This window comes from Pyrgilauda ruficollis, unplaced genomic scaffold (genome assembly GCF_017590135.1).
Source record: "Pyrgilauda ruficollis isolate IOZ18807 unplaced genomic scaffold, ASM1759013v1 scaffold9, whole genome shotgun sequence".
Taxonomy (NCBI): Eukaryota; Metazoa; Chordata; class Aves; order Passeriformes; family Passeridae; genus Pyrgilauda; species Pyrgilauda ruficollis.
In genome coordinates, this window is record NW_024531043.1 from 102,944 (window position 1) to 115,551 (window position 12,608).

At 59.7% G+C, this 12,608-nt stretch overlaps 2 protein-coding genes across 7 annotated transcripts; one reads left to right on the plus strand and one right to left on the minus strand.

Moving 5' to 3' along the window:
* Nucleotides 1-1,627: 1,627 nt before the first annotated feature.
* Nucleotides 1,628-9,719, plus strand: INPP5J (inositol polyphosphate-5-phosphatase J). 3 transcript variants are annotated; one of them, XM_041488586.1, is made up of 13 exons: nucleotides 1,628-2,369; nucleotides 2,852-2,992; nucleotides 3,174-3,284; nucleotides 4,761-4,869; nucleotides 5,432-5,548; nucleotides 5,620-5,795; nucleotides 6,352-6,463; nucleotides 6,845-6,954; nucleotides 7,218-7,407; nucleotides 7,612-7,749; nucleotides 8,107-8,199; nucleotides 8,435-8,539; nucleotides 8,689-8,894. In XM_041488586.1, the coding sequence occupies exons 1-13, from the start codon at nucleotides 1,795-1,797 to the stop codon at nucleotides 8,743-8,745; spliced, it is 2,034 nt and encodes a 677-aa protein (XP_041344520.1). In that variant the 5' UTR covers nucleotides 1,628-1,794; the 3' UTR covers nucleotides 8,746-8,894. The 3 variants fall into 3 exon arrangements, with proteins under 3 accessions (XP_041344520.1, XP_041344519.1, XP_041344518.1); XM_041488584.1 differs by having other exon boundaries at nucleotides 1,640-2,369; nucleotides 8,675-9,719; XM_041488585.1 differs by lacking the exon at nucleotides 2,852-2,992 and having other exon boundaries at nucleotides 1,638-2,369; nucleotides 8,675-9,719.
* A 114-nt stretch (nucleotides 9,720-9,833) lies between these two features.
* On the minus strand, nucleotides 9,834-12,522 carry PLA2G3 (phospholipase A2 group III). 4 transcript variants are annotated; one of them, XM_041488589.1, is made up of 7 exons: nucleotides 12,071-12,522; nucleotides 11,865-11,997; nucleotides 11,670-11,795; nucleotides 11,095-11,555; nucleotides 10,855-10,984; nucleotides 10,623-10,757; nucleotides 9,834-10,462 (listed from the first exon to the last, which is right to left on the minus strand). In XM_041488589.1, exons 1-7 carry the CDS (start codon nucleotides 12,501-12,503, stop codon nucleotides 10,312-10,314), a joined length of 1,569 nt encoding a protein of 522 aa, XP_041344523.1. In that variant the 5' UTR covers nucleotides 12,504-12,522; the 3' UTR covers nucleotides 9,834-10,311. The 4 variants fall into 4 exon arrangements, 3 of the variants coding, with proteins under 3 accessions (XP_041344523.1, XP_041344522.1, XP_041344521.1); XM_041488588.1 differs by having other exon boundaries at nucleotides 9,837-10,459; nucleotides 11,661-11,795; nucleotides 12,071-12,521; XM_041488587.1 differs by having other exon boundaries at nucleotides 9,837-10,462; nucleotides 11,661-11,795; nucleotides 12,071-12,521.
* Nucleotides 12,523-12,608: the final 86 nt, after the last annotated feature.

Here is a 12,608-nt window from a genome sequence, read left to right on the forward strand (position 1 = left end):
ATGGGAAGGACTTCAAAATTGCAGATTTTCCTGGTGGCTACTATTCATAGAAATTCAAAGCTAGGAGAGAACTGTTTTCTTATAGAGCAGTCTTCATAAATTAACAAGAGAGACTTTTCTCCCTAAGTGAACTGAAGAAAGGCTATTCTAAAAGTAATAAACCGACCGCATTGTTTCTGTACATTGTTGGAGAGAAAGAAAAGGTTATGGGGGGAAAAGTGTTCTAAAAATTTTATTATAATTCTTATTATTCTTTCTTTTAGTTACTATTAATAAACTTTTCTTTATGCCCTTTTCAAGTTTAAGCCTACTTTGCCTTCCTCCTAAACCTATGTCACAGCAGGAAATGAATAAGTATATTCTAATAAGTGCCCTGGCATTTAGCCAGCACTGAAACCCACCACACCAACTGTGCACAGATCAGCAGCACACAGACCAACAGCACCAACACACAGAGCAACACACACAAACAACAACTACACATACACACAGAACACCATTGCACTGACCGACACAGAAACAACACATACTGACGACAGCAACACACACCCCAGCACCACACACCAACACATACATACCAACAGTGCATACCAACACACACACACACCCCCCCACACACCCAGACCCTCACTGCCCATGAGCTCACCATCTCCTCAGGGCCAAGCAGGTGAATCACATCCTGAGCTGCATTGGGGGGTGTTGTGAGCAGGCCACAGGAGGTCACGGGGGCTCCTTTGAGGCCACCCCTGGAGTGCTGTGTCCACTGCAGAGCAGTGACCTCGACTCTCCTCAGTCCTTTCCGAGTTGCCACCATTGATCACAAATTATTTCAAGTGTCCCTCCACAACAGCAGGGACTTCCCACAGTTCCTTTGGCTCCTGACTGAGTCCCATGAGTATAAGATCTCAGGGATCTTATACTCTCTGACCAGTATCCTCCTCTGCCTTGCTCCTTAACTCACCAGGGTCCTCCGCCTCCTCAAGTTCCAGCCTTCCCCAGACACTGTAGCAGGCACATGATGAGGATGGACCTGTCACCCAGACTCCTGTGTGTGTGTGCACCCCGAGTACAAGTGTTCAGGTCTGCCCGTACAGTGCTTTATGGGCACTGCCACACACAGGTACAGCAGCGCCTACACACAAAGCCACATACAGCTGCACACAGACACACACACACATCCCCAGCTACACACACAGCTGCACAGAGCTGCACACATACAGCTGCAACACAGACCAGTACACACACAGAGATGCACATGCAGCACACACAGCCCATACGCAAATACACACAGAGCTGGGCACAAGCACACAAACACACTCACACACAGCTGCACGAGGGTGTGTGTGCTCATCAGCACTGCAAACACTCTGCAGCTGACCACAGACATATCTGGCACAAGCTGACACAACAGCTGCAGTGGTGAACAGTCACATACAGAGTAAAGCACCAGGGCAGGCATTCATTTACAGGGACAGATGTGCACTTGCAAGGACAGATGTGCAAGGACGGGTGTTCATGTGCAAGAACAGGTGTGTACAAGCAAGGACAGGTGCACACGCACATGCGCACACGCAAGGAAAGGCTTTCGGGAGGCGGGCGGCGGGAGGCACGGGCCGTCACGTGAGCGGGGCGGGGCGGCAGGTGAGCGAGGGCCGCTCCTGCGCCTTTAAGGCGCCGCGCAGGTGGCGGGCGTTGACGTCACTGTGTGGTACGTCACGGGGCGGGGCCGCAAGGTGCGCGGGGCCGGATCGGGGCCGGGGGCGCGGCCGGGGCCGCTCCGGTCTCCTCCCGCCGATGGACCTGGCCCGGCGCGGCAGCGCCGACCGGGGCTCGGCGTCCGGCGCAGGGTCTCGACCCGGCCCCCCGCGCGGCCCCGGCAGCGCTGGGGTTTCGGGGGCGCCTTTCCTCGGTGGCGGCGTCCCGGGCGGCCGTAGGAGCTCCCGACTGGACGGGCACGGCTGCTCGCGGCGCGCAGGAACCGAGGAGCGGCCCCAGGCCCAGACCCCGCCCGAGGGTCTCCCGCTGCCGGCCTTGCTGTCCCCCGGCCCGGGTAGTCCCCCGTCCCCGGCAGCGCCCGGCCGGGTTACATTACCCGCGCCGGCCCCGCCGGAGCGGCGGGAGATGCTGCCCAAAGCGGAGTCCAGCGACCACATCGCGGCCTGGGCGGGCCCCGCGGTGCCCCGCGCCCCCACGCTGCCCAAGGCCGTGTCCAGCGAGTTCCTCGCCGGCGGATGGGCGGGCCTGACCCCCCGAGCGGAGCCGGGCGAGCTGCCCGTCCTCGCCCGGACCCTCGGTCGTCTCGGCCCCAGCGACGTCTGCGATGTGCTGCCGGACTGCCCGGGACGAGCCCCGGAGGACGGCGCGTTCCGGTGAGTGGGGCCGCGGGGCGCTCGCGGGGACGGGGTTCGCAGTGCCGTGGGAGCAGCAGCCGCTGTGCCCCTTCTTCCCGCTGTGGCGGATTCAGCAGGATTGGGGTGCGGGGCTGCAGGCAAGTTCCCGGCGGGGAGGATGTCTGGTGCCCACTGTTCGTGCGGGATATCGTGATAGAGACACCGACTGCGGAGTGAGTGCTACCTGCCCCGGCTGTCCCCGAGCACTGAGGCTAGCGTGGCGCAGCTCGTCTTCCCTACTGAATCGCCTTCCCTCTGACTGAGGCTCCTGTCACTACCAAAAGAGCCTGCGGGCCCTTTGCTGCTGCCCGTTGCGCAATGGCATTAATGTGTGCTGATGGATGTGGCTTTGCACTGGTGAAGGACACCGCTGCGGGGTTGCAGCACCGCTGTCACATGCGCTGCTCTGGCCTTTGTGGCTGGCAGGGGCTGGGAACTGAGATCCGGGTCTTTTTCCCCAGGAGCCTGAGCCTTCCTGGAGATGGGGAGGAAGTGGTTTTCCAGAGACATCCTGTTTCACAGCCTGCCCGTGTCAGCCGTGTCAGAGGGCTCTTTGTGTTCGTTTCTAGAATTTCAGGTGCAGATCCCAGGAGATCTTGGAGGCAAGGATCTGTATGTCTCATGTGGGAGTTAAGGACCTGGTGTATATGCCATGACTAAGCTTCAGCCTTGGCTACTTCTGTTGCCAGCAGAAAGCTTCCTTGGTGGATCTGGGGGCTGAACAGGGTTACAAGGAACCCCTCCAAGCCTTTGTGTTAGCTGTTCTTCCTTTGTCCTTTCAAGCATCACAGTGGTCACCTGGAACGTAGGTACAGCCGTGCCCCCAAATGATGTGACGTCCCTGCTGCACCTCAACACGGGCGAGACAAATGATGTGGACATGATCGCCATTGGGTAAGAAGATGAGGTGCAGCTCCTCCTTTTCCTTCCCCTCCCCCCTCTGGCAATCCTCTTTTTGAGGAATCCCCAAAGCCGTGGGGGACAAGGAATGGAAGAGCTGCAGCCCCAGCCTCCCTTGGGGCATGGGGAGTAGGGAGGGGTGTGTGTCACAAATGATAGCATGTCAGAAAAGGTGATGGAGAATCAGCTCCTGGTAGAATGGGAGTGCTGAGAGGAACTGTAACCCTTGAGTACTGATTAGACTTGAATACTCATTGAGCCTGAGGTTGGCTATGCTGGACCAAGTTAGCCCTGCTCTTGCCGTGAGCTGTGGCAGTCCTTGGGTCAGGTCTGTCAAAGCATTTGACTCACCTGGCCAAGTCCTCTGGGAGCATTCTCCTCCTATGTGCTTTTGTATGTGGTACATAGGCATCAAGGGCATAGATCTCTTGTTCTCCCGAGGCTGGATTGGCTCCATCCCCCTGTTACACAGACCTGCTGACAGGGCAGTACCACAGCACTGTGGTGAGGCTGGTGAGGTGAGGGTGGCTGTCCCTTGAGGATTGCAGTGGTATGAATTCCTGCTAAAGCTAGGGATGTGCTGTCTTTGCACAGGGAGCAGGAAGCAGCCTCTGCCTATAGGTATGAGGTAGAAAAGCTATATCTGCCTCCAGGACTGCCCCTGAGCTCCCAGCTGCAGGGGCATAGTGGTGTAAAGGCTGACACTGCTGGAGCTATGTTGGAGCCAGCTCATTGTGTTGGAGCCAGCCTCTCAGTCCCCTCAGCCTTGCAGGCCAGTGGAATGGGTCTGTGTGGGTGTTAGAGGTCAACCTGAGCTGGGTGAATGGGGTGAGGGGTGTAGCTGATAGTAAGAGACCTGCTGGGACCATGTTCTGGCCAGGGCAGGGTGTCCTGCTGCTCCTCACTTCCTGGCATCTCTGCCTGGCTGTGTCCTTCCTCTGACCTGTGTCTTTGTGCTCTAAGCACTCGATATTTTTGGACAAGAAATTTCCTGATTGTGGTGTTCTCTGTGGACGTTTTTCCTTCTCTTCCTTAATTGCCGAGCTGGGAGAAGAACTGTTAGCTTTCTGGTTGCTGCTGCTCTGAGCTACGCAGCTCGAATAGATTTGGATGCCTTGTGCTGTTGGGACATGACTTCTCTGTAGAGACTGAAAGGCCCCGTAAGCCCCTCTTACACACCGAGGTGGGCTTTAGGCTTCTGCTCAACCCTGTGCAGCTTAACTGCTTCTGCTTTAGAAAGGGCCAAAGCCTCCTGCATTCAGGGCCACTTGTGCCTCCTGCTGCCACATGGCCCAGAATCACTGGAGCAAGGACATGGCTGGTTTGTGCTCCAAAATCAATGTCTTCCCTTGAACTGCCCTTCCCACCCTGTCCTGCTGCCCAGCATTGTGCTTCTCTCCCACGTTCTCGCTAACTGGGAATACAGATGGTTTCCTGGTGTGGCTGAAGGACCTGTACATTTCCTGTCAGGCTGCAGGAGGTAAACTCCAAGATAAACAAGCGCTTGAAGGATGCCCTCTTCACAGATCAGTGGAGTGAACTCTTCATGGATGTGCTGAGCCCCTTCCACTTCATCCTGGTAAGGAGTCCTGAAGGGGTTGGCTGCTGGTGTTCTCTCTGCCTGCCAGGCAGGTGGGACACAGGAATAGAAAGCTGGGAGGGAGGTGCAGTGGGAGAGCTGGCTGAAGGGACAGCCTGCAGCCATCCAGGCAGCAGGGACCACTGCTGCATCTCGCCCAGCAAGTTGTTTGGCTTGTGCCACCCAGCTGCCTTTCCTGTGCTTATGCTTCCCCTCTGGTGCTTTGGGGTGACATTGAACCAGGGTGAGGAGGTGAATGTGGGAACTGGCCAGTGCTGCTGGCAACAGCCTGCGAGACTCAGGGCAGACTCAGCTCTCCCAGACAGGTTCAGCTCATGAAGGCATTTGTCTCAGAGCATATGTAAGCCCAGCATCACTGAGGCTCAGGTTTGGCTGTCAGTGCTCAGGAGGGTACGCACAGATCTCTGAACCAAATGTGCTGTTAGTCATCTGTGTGATGGAGGGGCACACAAAGGGTGGAGGTGCTGCCCTGTGGCCTGGAACGGGGGGAGTTGTCCCCAGGCTCTCTACCATCCTACTCCAGCCCTTGCTCCAATTCCAGGTCAGCACAGTGCGGATGCAAGGTGTGATCCTGCTGGTGTTTGCCAAGTACTACCACCTGCCCTTCCTTCAGGACATCCAGACAGACTGCACCAGGACAGGGCTGGGGGGATACTGGGTGAGTGTGGCCCTGGGGGGAGATTGCAAGGGGCTGGCTTCTCAAGGAGTCATGGGATCTTCTTGGTGCAGGGCAACAAGGGTGGGGTGAGTGTTCGTCTCTCCATCTTCGGCCACATGGTCTGCTTCCTGAACTGCCACCTGCCAGCACACCTGGAGAAGGCAGAGCAGCGCAAGGAGGACTTTGCCACCATACTGCACATGCAGCAGTTTGAGGGGCCCGTGGCCAACGGCATCCTGGACCATGAGTGCGTACCCCACCACTTTGCTTCCCAGTCTGGGCTCTAGTGCCAGTCCCAGTCCTTGACCACCTTCATGTGGGGTCTGGGGTCTCCCCTGCATCCCAGCACAGCTTGGAGATCGGGTCTTGCCTGCAGAGCTGGCCCAGCATGGACTACTCAGCATGGTGGGGTAGGTGTTTATAGAGGGGTCTTGGTCTCACCACATTCAGGGCTGGTACAATTCCTGCCTTACTAGCGCTGTTGGGGTTTGGGAGCAGTCAGAGGGCCAGCTCTGTCCCTCTGTCCCTGTGGCTTTGTGATCTCAATCCAATGGGTGCCTCACTGTGGAAATTTCCACCCTTGGTTTCAGCTTGGGGAAGTCTGGCCCATGGCTAATGGTCTTACCTGCAGAATCCTGGCAGCTGGCCAGGCTGCTGGCTGAGCAGTGGCTTGTGCCAGTGTTCCCAAGAGCACCTGTGCTGTGGGCTAAGGCTGCCCCCAGGCTGGGGCCATCTTAGTCCTGCTGTCCCTGCCTCTGATAGCCTCAGCCCTTTCAGCCCATTGCCCTTGCTACCATCCACAGCCTCGTGTTCTGGTTTGGGGACCTGAATTTCCGCATCGAGAGCCTGGACATCTGTTTTGTGAAGTATGCCATTGACAGCAATGTCCTGAGCCAGCTCTGGGAGAAGGATCAGGTGAGGGGTGGGTGTGCTGCCAGCCTACACTGGACCCCTAGCAGTCAATGACTCTCCTCAAAACTGCCCATGCAACTGTGGGACAGGGCATGTCCTCTTGCATCTGGTAGGACACAAAGGGCCCTGGCTCTCTTGTCTCTGGGGGAGGGACAGCAGAATCCCAGGTCAGTCTGGATGGAGCTGGACACACTTCCTTCATGAGTGTGTGAAGATCTGAGGCACTGAGTCTACAGACTAGCTGCTGGCATAGATGGACAAACCCTGAGAGCTGTAGGAGCTGGCAGGAATGGGACTGGGATGTCAGTGTGTGAGGGTGGGGAGATCTTGGCAGGATTTCTGGAGGGGTCTGGCTATGGGGGTTGCTGTGCTCCTTCCCCACAGCTGAACATTGCCAAAAGCACGTGGCCTGTTCTCAGAGGCTTCCAGGAGGGACCCCTGAACTTCCCACCCACTTTCAAGTTTGATGTGGGCACCAACAAGTATGACAGCAGGTAGGAGAGCAGAGCTGGGCATGAGGTGGGGCTGAGAGATGCAGGAGCTGCGGGGCTCATAGCCAGTGCAGGTGCTGGTGTGAATGGGTGGGGAGAGCAGCCATGCTGGGGCGGGCACAGGCTGGACTGTGATGTGATAGCTGTGCTGAGTGCCAAGATGAGCCACATCCTCTGCTCACATGTGCCTTAGTGCCAGGGGGAGGCAGTTTGGGGCAGAGCCCACTGCCCCTGCCAGGCAAGACATGCCCCTCTGTGCCCTGCAGTGCCAAGAAGCGAAAACCTGCCTGGACTGACCGCATCCTGTGGAAGATAAAACCTCCCAGCAAGGGGTTGGGCACAGGCGGGCACCGGCCCAGCCAGGGTGTGCTGTCAGTGAGCCAGCTGTGCTACTGCAGTCACATGGAATACACCATCAGTGACCACAAGCCAGTAGCTGCCATCTTTGCCGTGCAGGTGAGCACTGTCCAGGGCTGCTGGGAACACAGGCAGGAGCTGCAGGGGCAGAATGTCCAGCCTTGTGTGTGGGGAGCTTCGGTTTGGTGAGCTCAGCTGCCTTGCCTCTTACTGGGGGCTGCTGTGGGTGTATGCATGGGGTCCCTATGCAGCAGAGGCAGCTCTTTGCCATGCCCTTTCTCACCACATACCTGTCTCTGACAGTTTGCTTCTAAGGTGGACAAGCCCCTGGTTGAGATTTATGTGGCTGACGAGTGGAGCAGGCCTGAGCAGGCAGTTGTCAGGTACAAGATGGCTGTTGGCTTCCACCGGAGCTCCTGGGACTGGATAGGACTCTACCGGGTAGGGGCTTGGGGGCTGCTGTGGCTGGAGGGAGTGGGGAGCACTGCACAGCACTGCGGGGTCCCTTCTGAGCTACTCCCCACCAGCAAACATGGTGAGGGCATGGAGCTGTGCCCTCCCTTCCCCTGGCATCATGATGTGGTCCTGCTTCAGGAGGCTCTGGTCCAGCAGTTCCTTCTTCCCCCTGCTCTGTGGGCTCCACATGGCCCCAGGGCACACCTGTAGCAGGGTGCAAGGCAGCTTTGGGTCACCCTGTGTGAGCAGAACAGGCTGAGCACCAGGAGACTGAAGAGTGACTGTGCTGAGTGGGGCTCACATTGTCCCACTCACTTGTATTGTCCCATATATTGTGCACAGGTGGGGTTTCGGCACCCTAAAGACTATGTGTCCTATGTCTGGGCCAGGAGTGATGATGGGGAGCGCTGCCTGGAGAAGCAGCTGTGTGCACAGGTGAGCTGGGGCCAGCCCTGCTGTCTTGCTGGCCCTTCTGCCCCATAGAGGGAGGACAATCGTCCCTTTGTGCCCCTGGATGGGGGAGGCAGGCACTTCATTCTTGCTTTTGCTGAGTATGGGGCAGGCTCATGGTATGCGCAGCAGAGATTTGTGCTTTTGGCTGGGGTTGGAGGTGGCAGGGAGGGCACCCCTGTGCCAACCCCAGTGCCCATCAGGTGTCTCTGGGCTGCAGGTGATGTTCTCTGAGGAAGCACTGCCCAAGGGGAACGGCGAATACATCCTTGGATACTACAGCAACATCTCCAGTAGCATCGCTGGTGTGACTGAGCCCTTCCAGGTGAGCACAGCCAAGAGGTATGGGGGGATGGATATGGTGGGGGGCGGGGTTGTCTCTGGATGGGGGAGGCCAGCTGGTGTGGTACCCAACAGTCCCCTGTGAGGGTCAGCTGGCAGTGCTGATGCAGGGGTGCAGATTTCCCTACCCAGGTCAGAGGAGGGCAGCAGCTCTACAGACAGCTCAGGCAGCAGCTCAGAAGAGGATGACAGTACACTTGTCCTCCTGGCTCCCAAATCCCGTAGTCCCAGCCCGGGCAAGATGAAACGTCACCGGAGCCGAAGCCCCAGCCTGGCCAAGTTCCAGGGCCTCATCCTGCGGCCATCAAGCCGGGACAGGGGTACAAGCCGCAGTCCCTCACCCCAGAGCCGTTGCAGCCTCCCCAGGAATATCCCCACCATTCATCTGCCCCATGAGGAGCCGGGGCACCGTGAAGTCAAGAGCAAGGAGCTGGGAGAGGCAGCTGAGAGCCCAGACAGCAGCTCATTCTACCAGACTGTGCAGGAGCAAAGTGGCCTCCGGCGTGTCTCTGCTGACAGCTCCCTTGCCAGGGCTGACCCCCGGAACCTGGGCCTGCTGCCTGCACTGCGCCTGGAGATGATTGACCAGGCCCTGGGCCGGCAGCGGGAGAGTGCAGACCAGGGCTATTATCCTTGCCGAAGAATGAGCCCCACCAGCCCCCCAGGCTGTGGCCCGTCCCCAAAGGAGGGGCACAGCCCCCAGGAGCTGGACAGACATAGCTGTGCCATGGGCCGCTGATGCAGTGGCTCCCTTCCTCCTCCCCGTAGCGCGCTTGCTGTGTGCTTTCCTCTGCCACTTCCCTGCTGAGACACTCCCTCCGTTATTTATTGCAGTGACACCTCACCCCTGTTGTGTGCCTGGCAAGTAGAGGCCCCCCTTGCTATTCCCCCACACAGGGGAGGGTGGGCAAAACTGGTCTCATGTGGTTTGGGGAACCTCTCATGAATTTCCAAGTGCAGGACTCTTGTCCCATGGGAGGAGTGCTGGCCTCACACCTGAGGTGGCTCAAAAGGCCAGGGCAGGGCTCTGGCAGGAATGGTGACAGGCACAGAGCAAGGACTCCCACAGGGTACCCTGGAGATCAAAGCTTGCTCCTTCCCTGCTCTGCCATTGTGCCTCAGCCTGAACATAGTGCAAGTGACAAAATAAATGATCCTGCCCACCCCAGCTGCACTGTGCTCACTGCTGGGGGCAGCATAAGCCCTGGGGTGGGGACCACAGTGTCAAGAGGGGACAGCAGGCTCAACTCTTGTACCATACACCGTGCTCTGACTAGCCACCCTTTATTTTTTCTGCTGCTTTCAGGTACTGACCCCACCCCTCCTACCCTGCCTGGGCAGGATTACACCTCACTGCTCAGGCCCTCCAGCTGAAGGGTCACCAATCCAGGGGTGGGGTGTCCTGCCACCCCCCCTGCCCCAGAGCACACCAGGGAAGGACAATGGATTTTCTCTTTCCTGAGCCCTCCTATTTCTTTCCCCTTGCTTTTGATACTCATGGATGGCAGCCACAGCTCCTTGAGAAGCTTCTCAGTCCCTCTGCCTGCTCTGGCTGTGGTCCCCAGCTCCATGCCATCATGCCAACAGCCATGCTCAGTGCCATCCTCTGACTTGAGGACCAGACCCCAAGCAGCTCCCAGCTGCAGCTGCTGTGCAGCACATCTTTCTCCCCTTCCTCCCCAAGACAACACCACTTGGGTGTCATCGAAGCACTGTGTGGGGCCAAGCTGGTGTCTGCTCTACAACCAGATGCTGTCACTGCTCACAGGTGGTCTCTCCCACGGCATGTGTCTTCCAGTGTGGATGCTTGGCCTTGGAGCTCACACGCAGAGGGCCCCGGCGTCTTAGAATCTTTTTGAGCCGCTGTGCAGGTACAAGCACAGCCCTGGTCACCATGGTACAGCTGCTGGAAAAGCAAAGCTGTGAGCATCACTGTAACCCTGCAGCACCAACATCCACTGCCCCTGCCCTGCAGCCTGGTTGTGGCACAGCAGAGTAGGGGCCAACACTTGCACTACTGCTTTCCTGCCCCACCCAGGCCCTGGCCTCTTGACCTCCCCACTTACCTGTGCTGTGACCCCTTGCCTGGGCTGCAGGCAGCAGGCAGCTCCAGCACAAAGCAGTCCATGGTGATGCGGTCATCCAGGACAGCCAACTCCGTGTCACTGCAGTCCCTTGCCCTGTGGAGGCACCGTGCCAGTCTGCAGGCACAGGAGGCCACGTGTCACCAGGTGCTGGCCAGGGCAGGCATCCCACCTCCTCTGTATGCACAGTGCCCTTTTCCTCCCGGACTCACACCTGCGCGTGCAGTTGCAGTGGAAGAGTGTCCGGCTGTCCACGTTGTGCAGCTGGTACCTCACCTCATGGGGAGCAATCTGGTGCTCACACTTACCCAGGTGCTTGTTGCACCTGCACCCCCTGCCCGGGCCTGAGGAGAGTGGGGAGGTAATGGACACCCCCAGCGCATGACCCCCCCAGCCTGAGGCCTTGGGCCACCCCAGCTGTGGTGTGCACACGCTGCCCACAGTACCGGCTCACCCTGCTGCCTGCGCCCCTTCACTGCCGGCATGGGGGTGGCTCCACACTGTGCTGTGGCTGGGCTGGGTCCAAGGCTGCCATACCGAGGACGTGCTGAGATTCCAGCTCCTTGCTCTGCTCCAACCAAATCCCGTCCTGACACTGTCGATGCTGTTGTATGGCCAGGCTCTAGCCCCCACTGCACTGCTGGGTGCCTGGTTGTGAGCTCAGCCTTGTCCCTGGCCGAGGCAGGGGTACCTGGGACCTGTAGCTGCTGGGCTGTCTTAGGTCTCCGTGCCTGGCGGCGCCCAGACTTTACCCTCAGTTCCTGTCGAAACCGCTTACGCCCTGTTCTAGAGAAATTCCTTCCCTTGCCCGGGGGCTGCACAGTGGGGCTGCCTCTCTCCTCCGATGGTAGGCTGGGGTGGTACTGATTCTGCTGCACCATCCTGGCCAGAGGCACTACTCCATAACGCTCACACCTGGGGACACCACATACTGTGAGGTCCTGCACACCAACCCAGCCAGTGCCCGAGGAGGCAGCCGGGCAGGAAACGCTGAGGGCCGGGGCACCCCCAGGAGCTCACCCGCCCCACCAGTGCCACTGGATGCACTCCTCGCTCTCTTCCAGCACAAAGCACGGCACCTCCAACAGGTTGAAGAATGTGACGCCGATGATGTTGGAGACGGTGTCGTTGATGGAGAGCAGGCACCGCCGGAACCTGCGGGCAGGGGACCGGTGAGGAGGGCGGGCTCCCCAAGCCCCCCGTTTCCTCACGCCCCGGGCTCACCTGGCGTCGCAGTCGCAGTGGGACACGGTGTGCAGGCGATAGTTGCGGATACCGTAGTTGAACTGCAGCGCCGTGATCTGCGCCCAGCACTGGTCGTGCTCCCGACAGCACCGGTCGGGGCCGCGGAAGAGTCCTGCGGAGGCGCCGATGAGCGCGGCCCCGCGGAGGGAGACCGGGTGCTCCCGCCGCCCCCCGCCGCTCCGTACCCAGCTCGCTCCAGTTCCCCGCCGAGTTCCCCGCGCCGCACCATAGCGTTCCTGGCAGCGTCCAGCCCCGGCGGCGGCGGCGGCGTTGCGGTCCCGGCGGCACGGGGTCGGTGCAGGCGGCACGACGCCGCCACAGCGCGGACAGGGCCCGGCGCAGCGCGGCTCCGGGCGCGGCAGGCGGGCGATGCTCGCAGGCGGCACGGAAGGCGCGGGCGAGGCGCGGATCGCGGCGGACCCAGCAGGCGCGGAGGCGGCCGGGGGCAGCCCAGACGCTCTCGACCAGCGCGGGTCCGGTGGCGGTGCCGGCGCTCAGGAACGCCACGTACCGCGCGCCGCCCGCGCCCGCCGCCTCCCGCGCGCACACAGCGCCGCCGAGCCAGGCGCGCGCGCACGCGCAGAGCGCCGCACAGGCCAGAACCGCGCGCACCCACATCCCGCGCACCGCCCCGCCCCCCCACCGCGCCCGGCTTTAACCCCGCGCCCGACGGCGAGCACAGCGCTGATTGGCCTGCGCTGCGCAGGCCCCGCCCCGCCGGCC

Excerpts from the sequence above, each read along its gene's own strand:
- INPP5J (XM_041488584.1), top strand. The coding sequence starts at position 1,795 with ATGGACCTGGCCCGGCGCGGCAGCGCCGACCGGGGCTCGGCGTCCGGC. Across the intron at positions 5,549-5,619 it reads CAGGGCTGGGGGGATACTGG|GGCAACAAGGGTGGGGTGAG; the intron begins GTGAGTGTGGCC and ends TTCTTGGTGCAG. Across the intron at positions 5,796-6,351 it reads AACGGCATCCTGGACCATGA|CCTCGTGTTCTGGTTTGGGG; the intron begins GTGCGTACCCCA and ends TACCATCCACAG.
- PLA2G3 (XM_041488587.1), bottom strand. The coding sequence starts at position 12,503 with ATGTGGGTGCGCGCGGTTCTGGCCTGTGCGGCGCTCTGCGCGTGCGCG. Across the intron at positions 10,758-10,854 it reads CACTGCAACTGCACGCGCAG|ACTGGCACGGTGCCTCCACA; the intron begins GTGTGAGTCCGG and ends CTGTGCCTGCAG. Across the intron at positions 10,463-10,622 it reads GGCAAGGGGTCACAGCACAG|CAGCTGTACCATGGTGACCA; the intron begins GTAAGTGGGGAG and ends TTGCTTTTCCAG.